Source organism: Serinus canaria, chromosome 21 (genome assembly GCF_022539315.1).
Source record: "Serinus canaria isolate serCan28SL12 chromosome 21, serCan2020, whole genome shotgun sequence".
Classification (NCBI taxonomy): domain Eukaryota; kingdom Metazoa; phylum Chordata; class Aves; order Passeriformes; family Fringillidae; genus Serinus; species Serinus canaria.
Genome location: NC_066334.1, coordinates 5,891,477 through 5,917,341, shown reverse-complemented (window position 1 = coordinate 5,917,341; position 25,865 = coordinate 5,891,477). Strand labels below are relative to the sequence as shown.

At 45.5% G+C, this 25,865-nt stretch overlaps 2 protein-coding genes across 19 annotated transcripts; one reads left to right on the top strand and one right to left on the bottom strand.

Annotated features, from left to right (window-relative positions):
- Positions 1-996: 996 nt before the first annotated feature.
- SLC35E2B (solute carrier family 35 member E2B) lies at positions 997-15,603 on the bottom strand. 18 transcript variants are annotated; one of them, XR_007779318.1, is made up of 11 exons: positions 15,417-15,552; positions 12,272-12,788; positions 10,874-11,009; positions 9,632-9,759; positions 8,782-8,902; positions 8,287-8,340; positions 7,313-7,385; positions 5,499-5,644; positions 3,442-3,910; positions 3,361-3,387; positions 997-3,254 (listed from the first exon to the last, which is right to left on the bottom strand). XR_007779318.1 is itself a non-coding variant. In XM_050982721.1 (9 exons), the coding sequence occupies exons 2-9, from the start codon at positions 12,585-12,587 to the stop codon at positions 3,670-3,672; spliced, it is 1,215 nt and encodes a 404-aa protein (XP_050838678.1). In that variant the 5' UTR covers positions 12,588-12,788; positions 15,466-15,603; the 3' UTR covers positions 997-3,669. The 18 variants fall into 18 exon arrangements, 5 of the variants coding, with proteins under 5 accessions (XP_050838678.1, XP_050838677.1, XP_018775924.2 ...); XR_007779319.1 differs by having other exon boundaries at positions 997-3,173; XR_007779311.1 differs by having other exon boundaries at positions 3,334-3,910.
- On the top strand, positions 15,417-24,295 carry LOC103820917 (uncharacterized). Its single transcript, XM_050982722.1, has 9 exons — positions 15,417-15,735; positions 15,889-15,970; positions 17,215-17,368; positions 17,856-18,001; positions 20,224-20,400; positions 20,987-21,100; positions 22,327-22,413; positions 23,634-23,781; positions 24,126-24,295. Exons 1-9 carry the CDS (start codon positions 15,725-15,727, stop codon positions 24,155-24,157), a joined length of 951 nt encoding a protein of 316 aa, XP_050838679.1. The 5' UTR covers positions 15,417-15,724; the 3' UTR covers positions 24,158-24,295.
- The last annotated feature ends 1,570 nt before the right edge of the window (positions 24,296-25,865 follow it).

Here is a 25,865-nt window from a genome sequence, read left to right as displayed (position 1 = left end):
GTCAGCGCCGCCTCACGGCGCCCTAATTAAGGCCAGGCGTTAATGAGGCGTTAATTGATCAGCGCCCGTCAGAACGGCCGGGCCGAGGGGCGTTAATGAACCCGCGGGATGTGCCTGGGCGGAGATAAAGCCAGCGAACAGGCGAATGGAGGCGTTGGCAGCACTGGGCCGCATTTCATTCCACATCAATTAATTAAAATGGAAGAAATTAAATTGGATTGAATCAATTGGATTAAATCAATTAAATTGAATAAATTGGATTGAATGTATTGGATTGAATCAATTGGATTGCAACCAAAAAGCTGCGATTCCTACATGGAAATGGGTGAGAGTGTGAGGGAGGAGGTGGCAGAGGTGACAAGGCCCAAAACAGCAAAGATCCCTAATTATGACCTCTAAAATCACTAATTAACCATCCCCCATCGGAAATACGAGAATATAACGGGAAATGATGAAATATAATGGGAAATAAGGGGATATAATGGGAATAATGACAATTTAGAAGCACAGGGAGTGCTGGGACACCTTCCACCTCAGTGCTGCAGGAATTCACATTTAAAGAAAACACGCTCGGAGTGAATTAAAAAATGTGAAATAAAATGCACGGCTCCAGCTCACAGAGCTTGTCCTCATCACAGGTACTGGCTGTGGCCATAAGAAACGCTAAAATATTCCCAAAAAATCGATTTTTCTGTCACAGGAAGAGCTGGGGTGGGACACCCTTGAGAATCCTTAACAAAGAGCAAAAAGCTCCTTGTTTACACAAGAAAAAAAGAAGATTTGCTGGTCTGAATGGAGAAGAAAAAGGTTTTTGGTTTGTTTAATTGAAGAAAAGCATAAGCTAAAAAGATGGCAAAGAAAATTCCACCAAGGGACAAAGGCCAGCAGAGCAGGAGGGGTTAAAATCCCAATCCCAAACCCTCCCAGGGTCACAGAAAAACAAAATCATTTTAAAATGATGGGATTTAATGAGAGCAGAGCCACCTAAAGCAGAAATATGACACAAAACACATTTTTTTTTGTAGTTATACTTTCAAAAGTCTCAGTGTATTTGGCAGAAAACAAATTAAAAAAACCCCACAGAGTTCCACAGTCCACAGCTTTTATAAAAGTGACAAGAGTACAAAAGAAAACAAAATACCACAGACGTATCACATGGACAAGGATGGAAAAATTGACATTTTTCTCCCTCAGATCTTTGGGGAATCTGCCCCAGGCAGCCACTGAGGTGTGGAAATGTGATTTTACAGGAATTCCAATTGTCATTTCCTGTTAACCATTAAATATCTGTGCTCCAACCTTCCAGAGGAGTGGCAATTATTAAAATCCACTCATTTGAATTTAAGTTTTGTTCCCAAAAAGTCCAGGTGAATGTTTTTGTAGCTACATGTGTGCTTTTTTTTTTTGGTCAAAACTGACTGGTTTTGGGAATTTTGAGAAGAAAAGTGAACTTTTAATCTTTGATCTACCACAAAAACCAAATTTCCTTTAAAACAAAGGAAAATTAAAAGCAGCAGAAATAAAGATTTGCCTCAGTTTATGGTGAATATTCCTCCCATCTGTCACAGATGCCTCTGAGATTTTTTTTTTACAATCAGAAATTAGATATTTTACACAGGTCAGACTCACAACCCTGAGTTTCTAAAAGGCAGCCTTTTGTTGCACTCTTAGAAATAACATTAAAAAACATCCATTTCTTTCCTCATGCATAACAAAATGAAATTAAAACAACAAAATATTATTTACAGAAATACAGAGATCCTGCTTCCTTTGTCACCACAATTTTCAGTGGTTTGGTTTTTTTTACCTCTAAGCAACTACAAACATTGAATTCAACACTCCATTGCCACAGGGGACGTGTGTGAATATTTGCATTTCAGTTCTGTCAGTAAATGACCAGAATGCAACAATTCCACCTCCCATTTTTACATTTTTAACCACTACAAATCCTGGATTTGTAGCCAGCAGCAGGAGCTGACCACAGCTCATTTCCCACTGTTTGCTTCGAGCAAACTCCTAGAAAGTTGTTTTGTGTTTTTTGGGAGAGAAGGGCGGGAATCCCAATCCCTCTCGGAATTCTGGAATCTCCTGAGTGGGAGGGGACCCACAAGGACCATCCAGTCCAACTCCTGCCCTGCTCAGAAATCAAAATCCACCCCAAAATCCCTTCTTGTGCTGTCCCGGTGCTCCAGGAGCTCGGGCAGGGTTTGGGGGCTCCAGGTGAGGCCAGAGTGGGACAATCCCCTCCTTGGGCTCTTCCATCTCTGCACCACCCCTCAGGAAATGCAGAGAACATCCAGAAACTTCCACGAGGCACCAGCTGCATCCCTCTGCCAGCAGAATTCAGTGGTGGGGCCCCATGGTCACATTGTTTGGATGGGGAGGGATTCAGGGATTGTTCTCCAAAGTTCTTCCACCAGCACAGGCTTGGGTGTGATTTGGAGTCAAGGAGAGACAACAAAGCCCAAGTTTGCCACGTTCCAGGTCCTCTCTTAGGGCCATCAGGTTCCCAAGGTTTTCCTGGATCCTCCCCAGCTCCTTCCTGCTTCAAATCCTGGGTGAGATCCGCCAGGAACTCAGAGGAACAACCACATCCAGGAGGGTTTGAGGAACAACCACATCCAGGAGGGTTTGAGGAACAACCACATCCAGGAGGGGTTCAGGAATTCAGAGGAACAACCACATCCAGGAGGATTTGAGGAACCAGAGGAACAACCACATCCAGGAGGGTTTCAGGAAGAGCCACATCCAGGAGATTTCAGGAACTCAGAGGAATAATCACATCCAGGAGGATTGGAAGAACGCAGAGGAACAACCACATCCAGGAGAATTTGAGGAACTCAAAGGAGCAGCCACATCCAGGAGGATTTGAGGAACTTGAAAGAACCGGAGGAACAACCCCATCCAGGAGGATTTGAGGAACCAGAGGAACAACCCCATCCAGGAGGATTTAAGGAACAGCCACAGCCAGGAGGATTTGAGGAACTCAAAGAACCAGAGGAACAAGCCCACCCAGGAGGATTTGAGAACAAGCCCACCCAGGAGGATCTGAGGAACAACCCCATCCAGGAGGATCTGGGAACAACCCCATCCAGGAGGATTTGGGAACAGCCCCACCCAGGAGGATCTGAGGAACTCAGAAGAACCAGAGGAACAAGCCCACCCAGGAGGATCTGAGGAACAAGCCCATCCAGGAGGATCTGAGGAACAAGCCCACCCAGGAGGATTTGGGGAACAAGCCCACCCAGGAGGATCTGAGGAACAGCTCCACCCAGGAGGATTTGGGAACAGCGCTACCCAGGAGGATTTGGGAACAAGCCCACCCAGGAGGACCTGAGGAACAAGCCCACCCAGGAGGACCTGAGGAACAAGCCCACCCAGGAGGATCTGAGGAACAAGCCCACCCAGGAGGATTTGGGGAACAAGCCCACCCAGGAGGACTTGGGAACAAGCCCACCCAGGAGGATTTGGGGAACAAGCCCACCCAGGGGGATTTGGGGAACAAGCCCACCCAGGAGGATGTGAGGAACAGCTCTACCCAGGAGGATTTGGGAACAAGCCCACCCAGGAGGATTGGGGAACAAGCCCACCCAGGAGGATTTGGGGAACAAGCCCACCCAGGAGGATGTGAGGAGCCAGGCTGGGCTGGAGGCTGCCGAGCCCCTTCCATCACTCGTAGGGCTGCAGCTCCTTGGCCGTGAGGGGCTCGGTGTCCTGGGCGGGCGCGGGCGGCTGCGGGGCCATGGCCAGGCTCTGCAGGGTCTCCTGCTGGAGCTGCTTGGCCTTGTTGTAGAGCAGGACCCCCACGGTGACCAGCACGGTGCCCACGGCCGACAGGCTGGTGATCTTGTTGCCAAAGACAATGATGCTGAGCCAGATGGACAGGGCGTGCTTGACAGTGCTGGCCACGCTGCGGGGACAGCGGGGACATCAGGGGACAGCAGGGGGTGGGAGGGGACACTGGGGATATGAGGGGACAGCAGGGGACATTGGGGACGTGAGGGGACACTGGGGATGTGAGGGGACAGCAGGGACAGCAGGGGGTGGGAGGGGACACTGGGGATGTGAGGGGACAGCAGGGACATCAGGGGGACAGCAGGGACATCAGGGGATGTGAGGGGACAGCAGGGGGATGTGAGGGGACAGCAGGGACAGCAGGGGGTGTGAGGGGACAGCAGGGACAGCAGGGGATGTGAGGGGACAGCAGGGACAGCAGGGGGATGTGAGGGGACAGCAGGGACAGCAGGGGGTGTGAGGGGACAGCAGGGGACATCAGGGGATTTGAGGGGATGTGAGGGGACAGCAGGGGACATTGGGGATGTGAGGGGACAGCGGGGACGTGAGGGGACATTGGGGATGTGGGGGACAGCAGGGAGAGCAGGGGGATGTGAAGGGACATGAAGGGACACTGGGGATGTGGGGGGACACAGGGGACGTGAGGGGACATTGGGGATGTGAGGGGACATCAGGGGATGTGAGGGGACATCAGGGGACACTGGGGATGTGAGGGGATGTGAGGGGCCAGCAGGGACATCAGGGGGATGTGAGGGGACAGCAGGGGACACTGGGGACATGAGGGAACATTGGGGACATGAGGGGACATGAGGGGACACTGGGGACAGCAGCTCTGCCACATCCCACAGCCAGGCTTTGGTCTCAGCCTTGCCCCTGAACACCACCTGAAATTCCATTTCCAACCCACCCATCCCATGATTCCCCTCACTCATTTCTCTGCAAAAACCTCAATTCTCCTTTTTTTTAAACACCATCTGAAATTCCACTTCCAACCCAACCATTCTGGGATTCCCCTCACTCATTTCTTTGCAAAATACTTTTTTTGCCCTAAACACCACCTGAAATTTCACTTCCTGAAAAGGAACAGAAAATAATGTTCCTGATCAAAAAATACAAAATAATGTTCCTGACAAAAAAATTGTAAAATAATGTTCCTGATCAAAAATTGTAAAATAATGTTCCTGATCAAAAATTGTAAAATAATGTTCCTGACTAAAAACAGAAAATAATGTTCCTCATCAAAAATTGTAAAATAATGTTCCTGACAAAAATAGAAAATAATGTTCCTGACAAAAAATTGTAAAATAATGTTCCTGATCAAAAAATTATAAAGTAATGTTCCTGATCAAAAATAGAAAATAATGTTCCTCACAAAAAACAGAAAATAATGTTCCTGACAAAAAATTGTAAAATAATTTACCTGACAAAAAATTGTAAAATAATGATCCTGATCAAAAATAGAAAATAATGTTCCTGAAAAAAAATTATAAAATAATTTTCCTGACTAAAAAATTACAAAATGGTGTTTCTGGCCAAAATAAAATCATAAAATGCCATCCCTGGAAAGGAATATAAAATAGTGGTCCTGACAAAAAAAATAGAAAATTGCTTTTTCATATCAAAAAATACAAACCAGTGTTCCTGACTAAAGAAAATCCAATGTTCTGAGGCAGGAATGGAAATTAAAGGTGCTGAGATTGTACCTGAAGGTGACAGGGGAGATTTTGCCCATCAGGGCATAGGCAGTGACACTCTGCAGGTGGAACAGCACCCCGTCCATCAGCAGCAGCATCACAATGTCCTGGCTGTAGCTGAAGCTTCTCCCACTCTTCCCAATCACAGGAACATCCTCAATTACAAAATAAAAAACAATTAAAAAACATTCATTGAAGTGGTTAGTTCGTGAGAAAAATCTAGAAGTGATTTTGTACCCAAGTGTTAACAGGAGAAAGAGTTAAATTTAAATTTTAGCCCAATAAAACCTAAAGATACAGGACATTTAGACACTGTAATTTTTTCGCCAAAAAAATTTGTACATCCTAAAATAAAAAATTTAAAAAAAAGGAATTTAAGGGTTTAGTTCATGAGAAAAATCTAGAAGTGATTTTGTACCCAAGTGTTAGGAGGAGAAAGAGTTAAATTTAAATTTTAGCTCAATAAAACCTAAAGATACAGGATATTCAGATCCTGCAATTTTTTCGCCAAAAAAATCTGCTCATATAAAATAAAATATTTAAAATAAAGGATTTTAAGGGTTTAGTTCATGAGAAAAATCTAGAAGTGATTTTCAGCCAACTGTTAGGAGCAGAGAGAGATTTAAATTTAAATTTTAGCCCAGTAAAACCTAAAGATACAGGATATTTAGATCCTGTAATTTTTTCTCCAAAAAAATCTGCACATCCTAAAATAAAAAATTTTAAAAAAAGGAATTTAAGGGTTTAGTTCATGAGAAAAATCTAGAAGTGATTGTGCACCCAAGTGTTAACAGGAGAAAGAGTTAAATTTAAATTTTAGCTCAATAAAACCTAAAGATACAGGATATTTAGATCCTGCAATTTTTTCTCCAAAAAAATCTGCTCATCCTAAAATAAAAAATAAAAAAAAAAGGAATTTAAGGGTTTAGTTCATGAGAAAAATCTAGAAGTGATTTTGAGCCAACTGTTAGGAGCAGAGAGAGTTTATATTCAAATTTTAGCCCAAAAACATACAGGACATTCAGATCCTGTAATTTTTCTCCAAAAAAATCTGCTCATCCTAAAATTAAAAATAAAAAAAAAAGGAATTTAATTGTTTAGTTCATGAGAAAAATCCAGAAGTGATTTTGCACCCAACTGTTAGAAGCAGAGAGTTTTAAATTTAAATTTTAGTCCAAAAACATACAGGACATTCAGATCCTGCAATTTTTTCTCCAAAAAAAATCTGCATATCCTAAAATAAAAAATAAATTAAAAAAAAAGGAATTAAATTGTTTAGCTCATGAGAAAAATCTAGAAGTGATTTTCAGCCAACTGTTAGAAGCAGAGTTTTAAATTTAAATTTCAGCCCAATAAAACCTAGAATAAACAGAATATTTAGATCCTGTAAATTTCTCTCAAACTAATTTGCTTTCAGAGGGAATTTTCCTGTCCTCCACATGAATCTCAACAACAAAAAATCAACAAATATTTCAGATTTTGTTTCAAGCCTTTATCTCAAAGCACTGAGACAAAATCGTGATTTGGACCCAAAAATCCTGAGATAAATCCAGGGATAAATTTTGGCAAGAACTCATGGTTCTATTAAATGATTTATTTCCTAAATTTCTCTTTTTCACTGCCCCAATCTCTTGCAAACATTGGCTGAATCCTATTTCAGGCTGATTTTTTAAAACTAAAAAAAAATTTGAAAAATTAATTTTGATGTGAAGGATAAGAGGTAAATTTTAAGGTTAACTTTTGTTGCACATTCTGCTCACAATAAAAAAAACCCAATTAATTTGAAAATCCTTAAATTAATTAAGATAATGAACTGCAATTACCATGAAAAAGATCCAGGCTGGAATGAGCATGACCACAGCAGCAGCACTGGTGTAGAACTGAAGCTCTGGGGCTCTACAAGCAGAAAAATCAGATTCAAATTCAATAAAAATATTCAAATATGAATTTCAAACTTCATTTCTCAAAGCAGAGACAGAGGTTTGCTCTCAGGGACTGGAGCTGAAAGGCCCAAGAAATCCAAAATAACCTTTTATCTCATGGGAAAATACAAATCTGTTATTAAAGGTGGATTTTGGCACAAGAATTTATTCTTGGTTTAAGTTTCAGAGTGAAAAAGTTCCTTTCTGCACAGCCAGCAGTGTTAAGGATTGTTCTGATTGCAGAATAAGGAATGATTGCTGGGAAAATATTCATTTTGGGGGGGCTTTATTTATATTTTTAAATATTTATAAAACATCTTAATTTTAATATAGCATATTTATTAACTATTTCTATTATATATTGATAAATATTTCTATTGAATAAATAAATATTTAGTGAATTAATATTTTAAATAAATAAATAAACTAATATATATTGAATAAAAATATAAATATATAATTGAATTATTCAATATATATAAATATGTATTGAATAAAAATATAAATATATAATTGAATTATTCAATATATATAAATATATAGTGAATAAAAATATAAATATATAATTGAATGATTAAATATATATAAATATGTATTGAATAAAAATATAAATATATAATTGAATTATTCAATATATATAAATATATATTGAATAAATATATATTTATATAAATATTTATATTTTATTTGTATTTCTATTTTTAACTATTTATTTCTGAGAGTTCTGAAGCTTGCAGAGGGAGCTCAGGGGAATTTTCCCACCCTGCTGAAATGCCAGAGGAGATCAGATTTACACTGCTGGAACACAAAGATAAATATTGAATTTCTTTATGCAGCTCTAACAGAACCAAAGCTGGAATATTTGGAATACTTACGAAAATCTGTATTTATCTCCACTGAGGAGTTTTTTGGAAAAGACATTTTGCAAACTGGAGAAGAAAAAGAAAAAAAATTTGAAAAATTAACAACAAAATTTAATTTTTTAAATGAAAAAATTTAGAAATTTTTTTAAAAACTAAAACAATTAAACCCCACCATCGAGCTGTATTTTAATTAGGACAAATCAATCCATTCATCAATCCTCAAGTGGATAAATGTTTCTACAATAAATGTTTCTCAGGAGGATAAATGTTTCTACAAGTACAGAAAGGAGTTTGGTCTAATGAAGTTTAATCATTTAATCTCAATAATGCTGTCAGATAGAAGAGAATAAGTAAGAATAATCTATAATTTTTTATAATAATTCATTAAAAATCCATTTTCAATCCCAACATTTCAATGCACAGCACAGGTGTAATTTTTTAAATTAAAAAATGCAATTTTTCAATTAAAAATTAAATTTCCCCCCCTCCCCCAGCCGTGGTGCTCACCAGTCCATGATGTTGGTGGACAGGGCTGCAGAGAAGCCCAGGATGTTGAAGCTGAGCTCGGTGGCCGTGCACAGAGCCAGCCCGGCCATCACGGGCACCAGGGACACGTGCACCAGCAGCCCTGCAGGCAAAGGGACAAGGGACACCCCCTGCATTAGAGCACCAGGGACACGGGCACCAGCAGCCCTGCAGGCAAAGGGACAAGGGACAAGGGACACCCCCTGCATTAGAGCACACAGGGACACGGGCACCAGCAGCCCTGCAAAGGGACAAGGGACAAGGGACACCCCACTGCATTAGTGCCCACAGGGACACGGGCACCATTAGCCCTGCAAAGGGACAAGGGACACCACACTGCATTAGTGCACCAGCAGCCCTGCACAGGGACAAGGGACAAGGGACACCCCACTGCATTGCCCAGGCTGGGCCCAGCACGAGGAGAGGGACAAGGGACACCCCACGGCATTAGTGCCCACAGGGACACGTGCACCAGCAGCCCTGCAGGCAGAGGGACAAGGGACACCCCACGGCATTAGTGCTCACAGGGACACGGGCACCATTAGCCCTGCAAAGGGACAAGGGACACCACACTGCATTAGTGCACCAGCAGCCCTGCACAGGGACAATTCCCTGCTCCCATCCAGGAGAGCAGAATTCCCTGCTCCCATCCAGGAGAGCTGAATTCCCTGCTCCCATCCAGGAGAGCAGAATTCCCTGCTCCCATCCAGGAGAGCTGAATTCCCTGCTCCCATCCAGGAGAGCTGAATTCCCTGCTCCCATCCAGGAGAGCTGAATTCCCTGCTCCCATCCATGAGAGCTGAATTCCCTGTCCCCTGTCCCTGTCCCTCACCCGTGTACTCCCCCAGGATCATGCGGGACATGATGACTGTGAAGATGGGAGCTGAGCTCTTCACTGTCTCTGCAAAGGACACTGCCACGTTCTTCAGGCTCACCAGCCCCAGCACCACCGTGGCAAACCTGCAGCAGGAAACCACAAGAAATTAATTTAAAAATTGATTAATTAATTAGTGCACCAGAAGAAATTAAAATAATGCTCCAATATTGGACACCCAGCATGAAAAGGATTGCTCTGTGATCTCTCCTGCACCTGCAAGGTCAGACTTTCAGCTTTGGCTTAAATATTATTTATTTCTCACCAGCCCCAGCACCACTGTCCCAAACCTGCAGGAGGAAACCACAAGAAATTCACTTAAAAATTGATTAATTAATTAGTGCAGCAGAAGAAATTAAAATAATGCTCCAATATTGGACACCCAGCATGAAAAGGATTGCTCTGTGATCTCTCCTGCACCTGCAAGGTCAGATCTTGCAGCTTTGGCTTAAACATTACTTATTTAAAGCAAATAAAGCACCCTTGGGCAATAGGGAATGCCTTTGGCTGCAGAGTGGATTTCCAGAAAACAAATTTGCTTTTTAACCCACTCCAAGGTTCAAGTGACCATTTTTTAAGCCAAAGTTTCCAACAAGCTCAGTTAAAAAAGTGAAAATCTTCTGAGAAGCAGAAATTCACCAAGGAAACTTTAATCTGCAGTTATCCATCTTTAGTGTAAATTAGATATGCTACATAATTACCACAGTTTAAACTCTGAAATTAATTGAGTTTATCACTTATTTGATTTTCTTTATCAGTTTTGCAGGGCAGAGGAAACAAAACCAGGCATTTTTATACCCTCCTCGACCACAAACCAATACAACCCCAGCACACCCAGCAAATATTTACTTTTCAAAAGATAAATTTTAATAGCCTGGATGACTTTTGAGGCAAAAAAGCTGATAAATATTAATGCACTAAACAAACACCAGCCTGAAAAGAGAGCAGGAAGAAAGGACTGGAAAGAGAAGTGAGCTCTGAAAAATTGGAAATGTGATGGGAAGGCCAAAAAACTGACATCTGGGCAAAGGAACAGCAAATAAAAATAAGATTATCCTGGGATATTTTCTGTGAGGGAAGAAAGGTGAATAATCCCAACATTTCATCGAGGATAAAAACTCAGAGAGACACAAGAGGAGAACTTGGGTTTGGAAAAGGAGAAATATTAGCAAAGCTAGAGGAGGGGATGTTTTTGATTACCTCATTAAGCCCACAAAGAGCATGATCATGATGAAGTTTGGGGGGTAGGAGATGCGGGCCTTGTGCTGGTACAGACAGCAGGGGACAAACATCTTGATGCAGCCAATGAAGGTGGTGGAGAGCATCTGAACAGCACCTGGAGGAGGGCCAGAGGGGGGAAAGGAGGTCAGCTCACCAGCTGGAACACAACAAATTCTTGGCAGGAGAAAATCTTGTATCTGCCTTGGCCGCAGGTGGAGGAAGGAATCTGACTCCATGCTCTCAGAAGGCTCATTTTTTATTTTATGATACTATAATGTATTAAAGAATACTAAACTGTACTAAAGAATACAGAAAGGACACTTACAGAATGATAAAAAGATAATAATGAAAACTCCTGACTCTCTCCAGAGTCCTGGCACAGCTTGGCACTGGTTGGCCAAAGAGTGAAAACAAAAATTCACATGAAAACAATGAAAAAAATCACCTGTGAGTGAACAATCTCCAACCACACTTCACAGGAGCAAAACACAGGAGAAGCAAATCAGATAAAAATTGTTTTCCTTTTCTCTGAGGCTTCTCAGCTTCCCAGGAGAAAAATCCTGGGCAGAAAATATCCATGTGACAAGAAAATCTCTTCCACAAACATCTCTGTGGTGGTTTTGGCAGGGTGGATTTTCTATATTCTCACAAAAGCACTTTGCTTCTATAAAACAAATGTTTATAAACCTGGTTGACTGATAAAGTGCCCTTTGTTTGCTCCTTAAGCAGAAAAGAAAGAACTGAAGTGGCCATTGGATAACAGAGATCACCAAAGGCAACTTGCACTGCACAGCTCTGGAGAGCATCCACAATTTCCTCTAAATTTGACTTTTTGTTAAACCCTCCACACTAAAAAATTACTTTTTTTAACTCTTAAAGCTCCTCTACAAGGAAAAATTCAGCAAGTGGAGGAAAGGACAGTGGCAGAAACCACTTTAAATGCCAAAATCCTGAGTTCCCAGCCCCAAGATCCCTCCCTGCACTTCCAAACCAAACATTTTTCACTTCAGTTGAACCATTCTCAGCTTTATATGGGATGATCTGGGATGATCAATAACAGGATGATGGAACTTTAAATGCCAAAATCCCGAGTTCCCAGCCCCAAGATCCCTCCCTGCACCTTCCAAACCAAACATTTTGCACTCCAACTGAACCATTCTCTCCCTCAGCTTTAGATGGGATGATCAATGAGGATGATGGAACATCCTGAGCTGGAAGGGCTCATCCAGCCCAACTCATCCCTGCACAGACACCCCAAGAACCCCACCCCTTTCCTGCCAGCATGATCCAAATCCTCTGGGAGTTCTGGCAGCTTTTGGGGCTCCCACTCCATTAAAGAAACCAAATTCCCCCTGGAATTCAGGAAGAGCAGGGTACCAAGCATGCTGGGCTCCCCCTCCAGCAAGGACAGGATGTATTTGTTGAGGAACAGAGTGCAAAAGCTGAAGAAGAACCACAGAGTGAGGTAGATGAGGGCGTGGGAGTTCCAGATGCCCAGGTCAGACTCGATGACCGTGGTCTCTGTGATGGTGATTTTCAGGACATTCTCCTCTGGCAAGCTGTCACTGCGAGCAATCACAAACTTCTCACTCCTGTTGGCAAAGAGGGAGCCCAGCTGGAACAGGGATTTCCCCTTGGGCTTCTCCTCCAGCTGGGGAGAGCTTGGGGCCTCTGGGGTCAGGGCACTCGTCATGGTGAGGCGAAGAAAGAAATATTTCAAAATATTCTTTGTCCTTCACACAAAGCAACAAAGCACTTGTGGAGATAAAAATGGCATGTGGTCAATGCTTCATCTCCCAGGGGCCTGCAAAAGTGGGTTTGGTCCTTCAAAGAACATCTTGTAGGGATAGAAACTCCAAAGGATTCTTCATGTGGGCTGCTCCATGTTTTCTGCCTGAGGGGGGGAAAATAAAGGGAAAAAAAGGGGAAAAAAAGGGGAAAAAAAGATGAGTGACATTTTATATTCCTAATTTAGCAAAGACAGCACATTTCACCTGCACTTCAGGAAAGATAAAGAGACTCCTGTAGTCCCTCAGGCTGGATTTTGAACTCCTGGTGTCTTCATGCCAAGATCAAGCAACAAGAACTAATCTTAGGGAGGTTTTTTATTCTAAAATAACACCCACCCACCCACCAGACTTTGTGGTTTTATCTCCTTTTCTCTCACCTCTACACAGCTTTTCCAATTATAACCAACTCCTCTTCCAGATTCTGCCCTGTCTTTGATCTCCCTCTGTCTTTAAACACTCCCCAGAAAAATTCCCAAGCCAGCAAATCCAAGCAGGAACCTCTGCCCTTCAGACTGATTAACCTGTTATCAACCTCAGCCAAAAAGAGCAATAACCAAGGGCTGGAACTCCCAGTAATCCCAGAGCTACCCTGGCCAATGCTTCCAGGTGAAAAAAGCAGGGAAATATGCCCAAGAGCTTCCCAGAGTGGTTTTCTATTTAATTACATGGGGATAATGAAACATTCCTCATTTTGCTACAGCTTCCAATCCAATATTAGCACTTACAACTAATTCTTAAAGCCTTTTGAACAGATTTGGCAGCAAAAGGCATGAGATGATTGCAAGCAGAGCTTTTTTCCTTTTAGAAATTACAGAAAATTACAGAAATTACAGCAGCAGAGCAGAGGGAACAACAAAACCACCCTGTGAAAGAAAGAAATACAAGAGTTCTAACAAGAGCTACTGCACCTGCCCTGATTTTGGGAGCAGGTCACTCTAGTTTAAGATTTTATTTTTAATGTTTTTTAAGTGTCCAATGTGGCACCTCAAATAAATGACAAAGAGACACTGAGGAGTTCAATACCTGGTGTCAGTCTCAGTATCCTACAGAGCAGCTGCTTCCCAGTGAAATTTTCCATTCCTCACATTCTCTGCTTCCTGCAGCCATGCACTGGAGATTTCCATCCCCCTGCCCTTATCTCTTCCCATTTTTCCAGGAATTGATGTCAGCAGCACCCTGAGGTATGGGATTCTCTGACACAATCACATCAAACCACAAACTTGTGCTAACCCAGTTTAAAAAACTTTGAAAAAAGATAAATGTTCTCCAAGAGCATTTGCTCAGAAAAATGAATTCTTGACTCCTCCTCCTTTTCCAGGTCATTCAAAAAATACCCCACTGCATAAAAACGAGTTAATTATCAGAGCATTCAAAATATCTCTTCTGTTTATACAACTTAATTAAAACCCAGACTAATTAAGCACAACCAAAGCCCCACCCTCAGCATTGCTGTGATATCAGATTTGATATCAGGTTTGATATCACTGATTCCACACAGAGCACGGAGCAGAACAGCAAATAACAACAAAATTACTCCCCTAAATTACTGACCTGCTGGCTTTAATCAACTGGAAAGTCTAAATGGGCTGAAAGAATTCTCCATCTGGAACTAATTCAGTCTTCCTCCCTCAAGGCCAACCAGCAGCTGATGTTTACCAACAGATGAAAACGTGGCAGTGGTTGGCAGTTGTTTCTCTTGGATTACTCACAAAGAACGGGCAGTGAGTGCCTCTCACTCTCCTTGTGTCTTCTCCAACCCTTAACTACACTCCCAGTAACAATTAAGGTGGAAAAAAATATCCACAGAGAACTTTAGGAAGTCGGCTTTCCACAAACAGAAACTAAAGCTCAAATGTGCTGCAAGGGCTGGAGAAGCTGAGGCTGATGTGACAGTGAAAAACCAAAATGGTTTGAAATGGTTTGTGTCCATGACCCTTCATCTGTTATGCAAAAGGTCACTCAAACACTGCTCCCAACGCAGCAAAAGCACAAATCCAGCACCCTGAGCGAGCCTCGCTCATTAACACCGCTTCGCTAATGGCAACGAGAGCATCCAAGACGTTACAAACACCGCAAATCCAGCAGAAGACGCTGAAAGGCTGAAAGAACTCAGGACCCTGTGCCACTCCAGCTGTGTTTCTGCTCACCCACTGCCAGAGCCTTCCCTGCGCATCCCAAACCGCGCTCCATCCCCATCCCCATCACCGGTGCCCGCAGCATCCCCAGCACCGCAGCGGCTTCGGAGCCGTCCCGGGAGCACCGAGACCCAGCCTTGGGGCCCAGGGGCTGCCAGCACCGCCATCCCCCTGCCCGGGCCCGCCTCGGATCCTCCTCCGCGGCTTGCCCGCCGCTCCCATCCCATCCCTCCATCCCCGGAGCCCTCAGCGCATCCCGGCCGGCACCTGCGCTGCCCGCTCCCCGCTCGCTGCTGCCGCAGCCCCGGGCTCCGGTAGCACCTGGCTGGGCAGCACCGGTGAGGTAGCACCGGGCTCCGGTAGCACCTGGCTGGGCAGCACCGGTGAGGTAGCACCGGGCTCCGGTAGCACCTGGCTGGGCAGCACCGGCTGGGTAGCACCGGGCTCCGGCCGCCCGTGCCCTGCCGTGCCCGGAGCCCCGGGCTGCAGAGGCGGGTCCGGCCGCGCACCGCCGGGCCCCGGGGGCTGGCCGGGCACGGCGGAGCCGAGCGCCGGGCTCGCCCCTTTGTCCCCGCGGCGGCGGGGAGGCCATTTTACCAAAAGCACGAGGAAAGGCAGCCAAGCACGGGGGTTACGGGGCACGCACAGCCGGGCAGAGCCGCGCACAGCGCCTCGCTGCGGGCCGCCCCTCCATCGAGCCGGGCGGGCTGCCCAGCGCCCAGGGGACCCCCGGGGCGGAGGGGCGGGAGCGCGGCGGCCCCGCCGCCCGGGAGGAGCCCAGCAGCGCTTCCCGCCCGTGCCGGGGAAGTGACGCGGGGCGGGCCGGCCCCGGAAGCGCCGCCGGGACCCCTCCGCAGCCATGTAGGGCCCGCGGCCGGGGCGGGACGCGAGGCGCGACCGCCACCATGGACGGCAGGTACGGGCCGGCCGGGTCGCACCACGCGCGGCGCGGGGGAGCCTCCCCGCACTCCCCCGGAGGCGCCTGTGCCCGGGATGGGTGGTCGCGGGCGGTTCCCCCCCGCGGTGGGGTTGGTACGGCCCCCTGACGGCCCCGCTCTCTCTCCCACAGCGGCGCCGCGGCTGCGGCGGGGCCGAGCGTGCCCAACCTCACCCCGCGGCACCGGCAGCTCATCCCCACGCCCTGCGGCCCCGTGAGTACATCTCCGCTGCTGCGGGCGGCTTGCCGCTGTCCTCCGCGTTTCTCTGCCCCGGGGGGGTGTGGAAAAACACGGCTCAAATCCGCCTGTGAAATCAGGGAGCGGGGAGGTCGGCTCGCCGAGGCTTGGCACAGCTCTGCTGACACCACCGTGGAGTCTGAGCTGGAAGGGACCCTCAGGATCAGTGATCAGCTCCTGACTCTGCACAGACACCCCAAAATCCCACCCTGAGCATCTCTGACAGCTCCTGGGACCCTCAGGATCATTGCTCACCCCAAAATCCCACCCTGGGCACCCCTGACAGCTCCTGGGACCCTCAGGATCATTGATCACCCCAAAATCCCACCCTGGGCACCCCTGGCAGCTCCTGGGGCCCTCAGGATCATTGATCACCCCAAAATCCCACCCTGGGCACCCCTGGCAGCTCCTGGGGCCCTCAGGATCATTGATCACCCCAAAATCCCACCCTGGGCACCCCTGGCAGCTCCTGGGGCCCTCAGGATCATTGATCACGCCAAAATCCCACCCTGGGCACCCCTGGCAGCTCCTGGAGCCCTCAGGATCATTGATCACCCCAAAATCCCACCCTGGGCACCCCTGGCAGCTCCTGGAGCTCTGGCAGCCTCGGGGCCGTGCCCATTCCTGGGCAGCCTGGGCAGTGCCCAGCCCCCTCTGGGGGATGAACCTTTCCCAAACCCAACCTCAACCCCCCTGGCCCAGCTCCAGGGGCTCCCTGGGGGTGTCCCTGTCCCACAGCAGCGATCAGAGCTGGCCCTGCAGCCCCTGAGTTCTCCTCAGTCTCCTCCAGCTGAACAAACCAAGTGTTAAATTCCTGCCAGGATCTTGCTCCACCTGGAGTATTCTAATAAAAGAAGAGAAGGGTTTTACCTTCCTGAGAATGCTGACCCTGTCTTTACAGTTTTCTAAAAGTGAAAGGGTGGGAAAATGTTATTTCCATGCTCTGCCAGGTGTGTATGTGGGCAGTGTCCATGCCTTGGGTTATAACACCATGGCCTGTGAGGCACAAAGTCAGGCTTGGGTATAAACCAGGACTATCTAGGCTGAGATTAATTGTGAAATAAAGTTACACTTCCCCCTTCCTCAGCAGTTTGGGAGTTTCTCTTCCTTTTCCCAAAGGAAACCCTGCACTCATTTACCCCACTTGCCTCAATGTGATTTTTAGGAACAACAACAAATTTATTCTGCGTGACGTGTTCAAGAATTTTCTCCTTTTACAGATAAAACCATGCTCCGAGCTCTCATTCCCTGTGAAGATCTACTTCTGTGTCACTATTGTGTCCCTGCTGAGTGTCATTGGGCTGACCATCGAAACACTGGTGCGCCAGACTGAGGAGGATTTCACCATTTCCCTTATTCAGCTGGTCGGAGTTGGTGAGCAGCCCAGTTTGGATGGAGGAAATAATGAAAATAATGAAAATAATAATAAAACTGACAATAGTGAAAATGAAAATAATGAAAATGAAAATAATAATAAAACTGACAATAGTGAAAATGAAAATAATAATAAAACTGACAATAGTGAAAATGAAAATAATAAAAATGACAATAATGAAAATAATAATGAAAATGACAATAATGAAAATGAAAATAATGAAAATGAAAATAATGAAAATAATAATAAAACTGACAATAGTGAAAATGAAAATAATGAAAATAATAATAATAAAAATAATAATAATAATAATAATTTAGGTTTTTGTGTGCTAAACACAGCAGGGAGTGTTTAAATTACCTGACTCAAGCTCCTTGGTAAGAACCAAGAGCGAGGAGCCTCAGGGTCACTCTGAGCCTCCCAGTTTGGGTGCAGAAGTGGAGTTTTGCCCTGTTTGACTGGCCCTGCCCTTCCCTCTCTCCCCAGTGTTCTGTGTGTACTATGTGAGCAGGGGCATCCTGCAGGAGAACCGCCAGGAGCTCGTGGTGTTCGTGCTCTCCATCCTGCTGCTGATGCTGCGCTCCATCATCAACTTCAGCCTGCTCCCTGCTGGGCAGAAACCTCAGCTCCTGGTCAGTGCCTGCTCCTCATCTGCTTCTCCTTCCTGCTTGGGGCTCCAAATGCAGCCTTGGGAAGGCAGGATGGCTGTGCTAGACAGATAATAAATATATCTATTGATATATTTTTGCATATATATATTTACATATATATGTATATGTATTTTATATATAACAGCAATTATTTTTCTATATTTTAAAATTATTTATTATGATTTTTAAAATCAATTATTACATATTTTAATACATATTACCAAATATTATTATTTTATCGTATCTACTATATACTATTATATATACTATATATACTATTTTGTATATTATAATTATTATATTTATCATATATGTGTATGCTATTAATATATGATAAATATATTACATTTATATGATACAATATTTGAAAATATTTGTTTTATTATTATATATTATTAAATTTTAATATATTCTCATATTATTTATATATTTGTTTTATATATGATATATTATTTTATATTATATTTATATATTTATAGGATTTTGTTTATTTATTGTATATTGTTATTTATTATTTATTTATTACATCTATATCATTATATCTCATATACAATATAGAGAAATATTATGTATTGTATATAATAGAAATATATATAGATAGATATAATAGATATATAAATTATATATTTGTATTTTTTTGTATTTAAATTTTTGGTTTTTAAATACAAAGTTGGGCTCTTTTTGGTATTTATTTTTGTATTTTTGTGTTTCCTGTGTATATGTGTTTTTGTTCCTGATAGCTGAGAACAGGCTGAGTTATCTCTACTGCACAAGAAAACTTGCACATCCACAACTGCAAATCTTCTCTGAGCTGCTGCCTGAGTTTCCTTATGGCAGCACCCAAAAATAACAGAAACACCAAAGAATGACCCCAAATTACTGGGCAATGTATCCTTCCCTTCACCCAGCCTGCTTCAGCTTTCCCTCTGAGCAGGGTCTGGCTGAAATAAAGAAATCTCACCTGCAGCAGGAGCCCCCAGGCTGCAGGCACAGCCTTACCCAGTGCTGTTAAATGTGATTTGTCAGATTTCTGGGAAGCTGCAAGGAAACAAAGAGCTCAGTGCCACTCCAGCTTGTCTGGTTTGCATTTCATAGCAGTAAAATTCATTAGAGGATTTATTCTAGCCCTTACTAGGTTTGTAGTTAAATTCCCCCTTGCTGTTCTTCCAGGAAGTGCTTTCTTTTTATCAGATATTTCTCCAAAAGCTGTGAAGTCATCCAAAAATTCCTGTTCAGAGGTGGCAGCCAAGCCAGAGAGAGGGAGCAAAGGAGCTTTGCCAGTTCAGTTTATTGATCATTCAGTTAAACACACTTCACCTGCAGCAGCCTGGGTTGGTGGGGCCAATAAGGAACAGGCATCAAAGAAATGCAGGTTCCTTTTAAGCCATCACTTTAAATTTTAAACAACAACTTCAAAGTAAAGCCTGCTATAAATGTGAAAAGTAATTTTAGGTTGGGTTTTTTTTACTGCTCTGACTGTAACTTAGATTGCTGTAACTCTGCTTCCTGAGCCAGAATAATTTCTAGTTATAAATATTTTCAGATCAGTGTAATGATATTTATGAGGTGCCCCGTGGCAGGAAGGAATGGTGGCTCTGACTCCATGTTCTCGGAAGGTTAATTTATTATTTTATGATACTATAATGTATTAAAGAATGCTATACTAACTATACCAAAGAATACAGAAAGGACACTTACAGAATGATAAAAAGATAATAATGAAAATTTGTGACTCCTTCCAGAGTCGTGACACAGCCAAAGAGTGAAAACAACTGGCAGCAGAATGCAATGGAACAATCCCCTGTGGGTGAACAATCCCCAAACTCATCCCACATGTGAGCACAGCACTGGAGAACCAAATGAGATCAGAATTTGTTTTCCTTTTCTCTGAGGCTTCCCAGATTCCCTGGAGAAATTCCTGGGTGAAGGGATTTTTCCAGGAAATAAGAAAGTGACAGTGACCCTGCAGGACGTTTTGCCACTTGAGCCATCCTTAAAGCAGGAAAACTGAGGTGTTAATTCCAGCAGAGTGGATACAAACAGCCACAAACCCGTGTGCAAGCCCAGCACTGAGAACAAGCCCCTGTCCCAGTGGGAGAGGGAGCTCAGAGCCGGCCTCTGTGAAGGTTCTGCTCCTCCTGTGTGGTTCCAGCTGCGTGCCAGGTGCCAGCCTGGTGCCAGCCCGTGGTGTTGTGTCCCCTCAGGCCCGTTTTGTGCTGATCCTGCTGGTGGGCTCCTTCGATGTCATCTGTGCCCTCATCCTCATCCAGAGCCAGTCCATGATGGCATTCCGGGTGGGGGGAGCCCTGGAGAGCCTCCAGACCCAGTACTTCATGCTCAACCTCTGCTTCTCCATGCTCACCTTTGATCTGCAGGCACAGGTACAGAAATTCCCTTTTTCTCCTCTTCCTGCTGATATCTTGGACTGGCTGAGTTGAATTATTCCTCTCCAAGAGCAACCCTCTCTCTTACCTTTATTAACTTAATAATGATTGTAGCTCATCATAGCTTAGCTAAAATCCATCAAAATGGATCAAAATATATTTCATCATTGTCCCACAAAAGAAGCTTATTTTGGGGAGGTTTATCCATAAAAACAATTGCATCCAGGAGCTCCAGCCCACCCATGGCCTCCTGAAATAAGCAAAGTTACTCCTGCCCATCTCAGCCTCCAGTCTCCAGCACTGAGGGGAAATGATTCTGGAGTGGGAGAGGGGAACTCAACCAGCAGGGCAGTGAGACAGAAAATGAAATTACAGATGGGGGAAGTGAGCCCAGGACTTGTTACTTCTGTTAGCACCCCTCATCCTTATTTACTGCAGCTCTACTTTGCTCTGTTAGACAGGGAATTACCTCTGTCCTTGCTTGAGGAATAATTCAGCTTTTAGACCCAACTTGCTGTTGCAGGGAGTTTGTGGCAGATGTTTTTTCCCAAGAATGATTTCATGCAATATTTGCCTCCCCCAGCTGTGCCTGTGCATCCTCCTGATCAGCCTGCACGAGGTCACCCTGCTGCACAACATCATCTCAGCCACAGGCGTCGTCTGGGGCTGCCTCAAGGTCACCGTGGGCATCATTGCAGTGAGTGTCCAGCTGCAGGGGGCACCAGGGACACACAGCCCCTGGCACTGCCCATCCTCACCCCCACAGGCTCAGGGAAGGGAGCCAGCATGGGGAGAAGCAGAGCAGCAGCAATATTGAGGCCAGGTTTTTTTTTTAAATCTGAGCACAGGGAGTGAAACAAAGTCACCTTGTCATTGGGCCATTCTGAGGGACGTTGTTTCAGTCTCAGTCCTTGATCACTTTGATGAAATCTGGAGGATCACACTGTCTTCAATATTTCTGCCACTGCTGGGTGAACTGGGAGCAGTTCTCCAGGCCTTAAATCCTTAGGAGAACACACCAGAAAGGTGAGGGGTCCTTTGCTGGGGCATCTCCTTCAAAGCTCAGGGACAGTTTCCAGGTTAACCTAAAGATTTGTGAACTTGAAGTGGTATTTTTCACATCAGACCAAACCTCCTCTGAACTGTTGAGCCTCAGTTCCAAGAATGATTGCAAAATCAGGGCCAAAGTACATCAGATAAGTGAGGTTTTTATTACCAGGAAGGAGTTTAGGGGTTTTTGGGGGTGGATGTTGCTTTAGGCTCCTGGGGTGTTCGGTTTAGTCATTCACACAAATTCCTGACAGCTGAAATGCAGCTCCCTGTGTGTTTGGATGTCTTCCTTGCTAAAACTGTGCCTTTAAAACACATCAGGTTTGGGTTTGGGGGGAACCTGGTGCTGAGCAGATGCATCCAATCCAATCCTGACACTGGCACAGTCACTGCTCCCACCCCCAGGGGCTCAGCTGCTTTTCCTTCCTTTGCTCAGACCTGCCCTCCCAGCCCAGGGCTGCTGCAGTCCCTTTCTTCTTTCCCAAGCCCCTGGGAGAATTGTGAAATTAAATTCTCCTGGCACTTCAGTCCTCTTGCTTCTCCCACCTTTCACTCCTCAGTGACTGGGTAGCAAAAAGTGGAGAAAAAGCCACAGGGAGCTTTCAGTCTGTTCCCTATGAAAACATTCAGCTGCTAGAGAAAATCTGAGTGTGCCCAGAGAGAAAGGTCATCAGCACTCCTGGCCCAGCTCAGGGGCAAACAGAGCCTGAATTTCCTGCTAAAAAACACAGCTGGAGAAGGGAAGGGGAGAGCAAAGCTAAAATTCAGAACTCAGCTTAGCCAGCACTTGGAATGCTATGAAAAATCAACTTTATGCAGCTTTTTTAGAATATATAGCAACTTTAAAAAGCTGTGTCTCATCTTATTTTGCAGATTTTAAAAGAGCTGAAACCTCTGGTGTGGATTTTCCTGGTGCAGAATGTGCCTGAGGTGGTTTATCTCATCTACCTGCTCTACACGGTAAGGGGAGCAAGGCTGGGGGGTCTCACCCTCATCCTCCTCAGGGCCCACAGGTGTTGCTTCACCCTTCCCTGCAGCTCCTGCTGGATTTCAAGAGAGCAGAGCCCATCCTGCCTCTCCAGGATCAACTTTTCAGGACAGGGATGGACTAAAGCTGCTCTTGAACTGGTCAGAGGGAGAGGCTCTGGAAGTCCCTGCAAAGAATGATGAGGGAAAAATGAAACAAATTCTTGTTCAAGATACACAGCTCCTCAGAAATGCATCCCCTCCTTCACACAAGCCTCAAGTGGTGCCAGAGCATTTGACCAGGGCTCAGTTGTTGCATTTTAAAGAATTTCATTGGCAGCACCCACAGCTGTGGATCCTGCTGTAGCCAAAACAAGGCAGTGCAAGCCCAACAAACCCCAGTCTGGGGCAGTTTTTTGGCTCTGTAACACTGATAAAACCTTTATCAATGAGCACCTCCCACAAGATGGGAGAGAGGAGAGAGGAGGGCAAAGGGAAGCCAGGCTGGGCAGGGCTGGAGTGCTGAGAGTGGCCAGTGCTGCCCATCCTTGCCACCCACAGCCTCAGGGATCCATTCACCACATGCAGCTTCCCCCTATTCCTGGCCTGTGTGAGCTGGCAGAGCACAGCAGGACTCCACACTGTCTGAACATCACTAAATCAGAAAACTCAGATGCTTTCAGAGTGACCTGTTGGGTTTTTCTTTTTTCTTTCCCCCCAGTCCCTACCTGGTGACTCCTCTCAGAAATCCAGTGCTTGCTTGCATGTTGTGGCTTTGTGCCATCAGCTGGTGATGGTTTGGTGTCTCCCTGTTCCTGTGCCATCAGCTGGTGATGGTTTGGTGTCTCCCCTTTCCTGTGCCATCAGCTGGTGATGGTTTGGTGTCTCCCCTTTCCTGTGCCATCAGCTGGTGATGGTTTGGTGTCTCCCTGTGCCATCAGCTGGTGATGGTTTGGTGTCTCCCTTTTGCCCTGGCAGCAGCTGGTGATGGTTTGGTGTCTCCCCTTTCCTGTGCCATCAGCTGGTGATGGTTTGGTGTCTCCCCTTTCCTGTGCCATCAGCTGGTGATGGTTTGGTGTCTCCCCTTTCCTGTGCCATCAGCTGGTGATGGTTTGGTGTCTCCCCTTTCCTGTGCCATCAGCTGGTGATGGTTTGGTGTCTCACCTTTCCTGTGCATCAGCTGGTGATGGTTTGGTGTCTCTCTTTTCCTGCAGGTGATCAGGGAGTGGGGCAAAGGCAGTTCTTACACCCTGGAAGCTGCTTTCATCACTGGCTCCTGCATTTCTGTCACAATCAAATCTGTTCTGTTCTGGGCTCTGCTTCACGTCTACCGCAGCTTCGGGCAGGGGCTGAGGGAGAGAAGTAAGTACCCCAAAAAGGCACTGGGAAGGGTGGAGCCTGTTCTGTCCCAGTCACAGGGAGATCGCAGATCAAGCAGCTCTGCAGCCTCAGAATCACCAGGCTGCAAAGCTCAGAGCTTGGCTGGGACAGATGTGGCTTTTCCCTGGAGAGAGCTGATGCCAGCCTGAGCAAGGACTGCTGCTGTCCAAAAAATCAGATCACACCTGTGTGAGCAAATCTCTGTCTGCTGGCAATATTTCTGTCACATTGTGTAATACAGAGGCAGTAGAGGGACACTGGTGTGACACAACCCAAAGCTGCTTTCCCCTGCAGTGCTGCTGACTGAGCTCCCTCTCTTCCCACAGTGTTTTCCTCCTATGGAAGGATCGACTCCTGAGCCCTCCCCGTGCAGCTCCCACAGAGTGAAGCCACCCCAGAGCTCCTGCCCAAGGACCTGCACTCAGGGTGGCCATCAAGGGTCACTTTCCCAGCATGGAGGAGGGTCAGGAAGGTGTCACACGTCTCTTGGAGCAGTGCAGGTGGGACAGAGCTTAAAAAGCAAAACCTGTTTGGGAAATTCCCAGCTGATCTGCTGACAGGACCAAGCGTCTTTCACTCCTTTTCCTGCTGCTTTGGAAGCACTGGGGCTCACACCTGCATGGGAGTAGGGAATGTTGCTCCTTTCAACGCTTTTTGTCTGGACAGCACAAACATCATGAAGGAAATTGCACACCCAGCCTCTGTAGCTGATCTAGAAGGGGATTGTGCTGCCCAGCTTGGATCTGCTGCACAGCAGGTCCAGCCCTGATGGCCTGGTGACAGTGCTGTCCCCTGGCTAAGGCTCCTTTTCCTCCTTTGGCTTCAGAATATTTCCATTATTTTTTTTTTAACCCCAGCTACACATGAAAACTGCCTGTAACCCCAGCCCTCCCCCAGTGTAACCAAGGTGCCATTTCATACCAGGGGGACTGTCCCAATTAAGCCTTTAATACTGTAATTTAAAAGTTTGCTATTTTATTGACTGGAACCTTTCACTACTGGCTATTTTTTAATAAAGTATAAGCACAGTTTGTGGCTGGATAATTATTTCCCATGGAACAGCCCCAATTCAATGGGAAATCCCTTCCAAAACTGAATAGGGAAGGGGTTGGGCCTGGAATTCCTGGGTGCTGTGGACATTGCCACTACACTTCAGACACAGCTGTATTTGCAGCTGGACACTGCAAAAAGCAATTAAAATTAAAAATTTATTACAGGATTTACAAGGATTCTATCAAAACTGCTGTAATTTTTTTCCTCTCATCCCAGCCATCTAAATCACAACCTCTATTACAAATATGTATTTTTCTCATCTTGATCTCCCAAACCTGAACCAAATCTCCTTTATCTGTAGCCCCAGGCAGGCAGGAGGAGGTTAATGTGTGCAGGGGCTGACAGAGCAGCAGCTGCCTCTGACTTCATCCCCCAAGTGCCAGTGGCAGCAGGGATTGGTGCTGGAAGAATTCAAACATTTCAACACCACAACAAAACCTTTTCAGTCCTTCCCTCAGCCAAGGCCAGGCAGCAGGAGAAGGCTCTGCTCCCACCCAGAGCTGGGCTGGGGCAGGAGGTGAAGGAAGTGTTTCATGGGCAGGTCACAGTGCCACTGTCACTGAGAGTGAGAGTTTGTCACCAGCCAGGCATGGAAAGATGGAAAACCCTTCCCAAGGTGCCTTGTAAAACAAAACCAGCTAAAAACCAGTCCCTTACCTGCAAAAGGCACCTCCTCACATCCCTGAGCTGCTGGAACCAGTCACAGGTTAATTAGGAAATCAAAAAGCTCTCAAACATCATCACTAATCTCAGGTTCCATGGGAGAAGTGTCCAGAACTTCATCAGAAGTGATGAAATGGACCTGAGGCATTTAAACCTCATTTGCAAGTGTGCAAATGCAAATGTGCCACAGGCATTTAAAGCCCATTTTTAACCCTTGACTTCCTGGATATAAATTATCACATTATCAGACCAGCTTATCTGACCCATAACTATTTCTTTCCTCACATTTCTATCACTGGGCCTTCCCAGCACTATTGAATGCAGCCCAGCTGGTTGTACACAAGATTTGT

What these genes read in the sequence shown, in the direction of transcription:
- SLC35E2B (XM_050982721.1), bottom strand. Translation starts at nt 12,587, where the DNA reads ATGACGAGTGCCCTGACCCCAGAGGCCCCAAGCTCTCCCCAGCTGGAG. An exon ending in GATCCTGGGGGAGTACACGG is followed by an intron (nt 8,903 to 9,631) that starts GTGAGGGACAGG and finishes CTTTGCCTGCAG; the next exon opens with GGCTGCTGGTGCACGTGTCC. An exon ending in ATCTCCCCTGTCACCTTCAG is followed by an intron (nt 3,911 to 5,498) that starts GTACAATCTCAG and finishes CTGTCCCCGCAG; the next exon opens with CGTGGCCAGCACTGTCAAGC.
- LOC103820917 (XM_050982722.1), top strand. An exon ending in TCCCCACGCCCTGCGGCCCC is followed by an intron (nt 15,971 to 17,214) that starts GTGAGTACATCT and finishes CTCCTTTTACAG; the next exon opens with ATAAAACCATGCTCCGAGCT. An exon ending in TCACCGTGGGCATCATTGCA is followed by an intron (nt 21,101 to 22,326) that starts GTGAGTGTCCAG and finishes CTTATTTTGCAG; the next exon opens with ATTTTAAAAGAGCTGAAACC.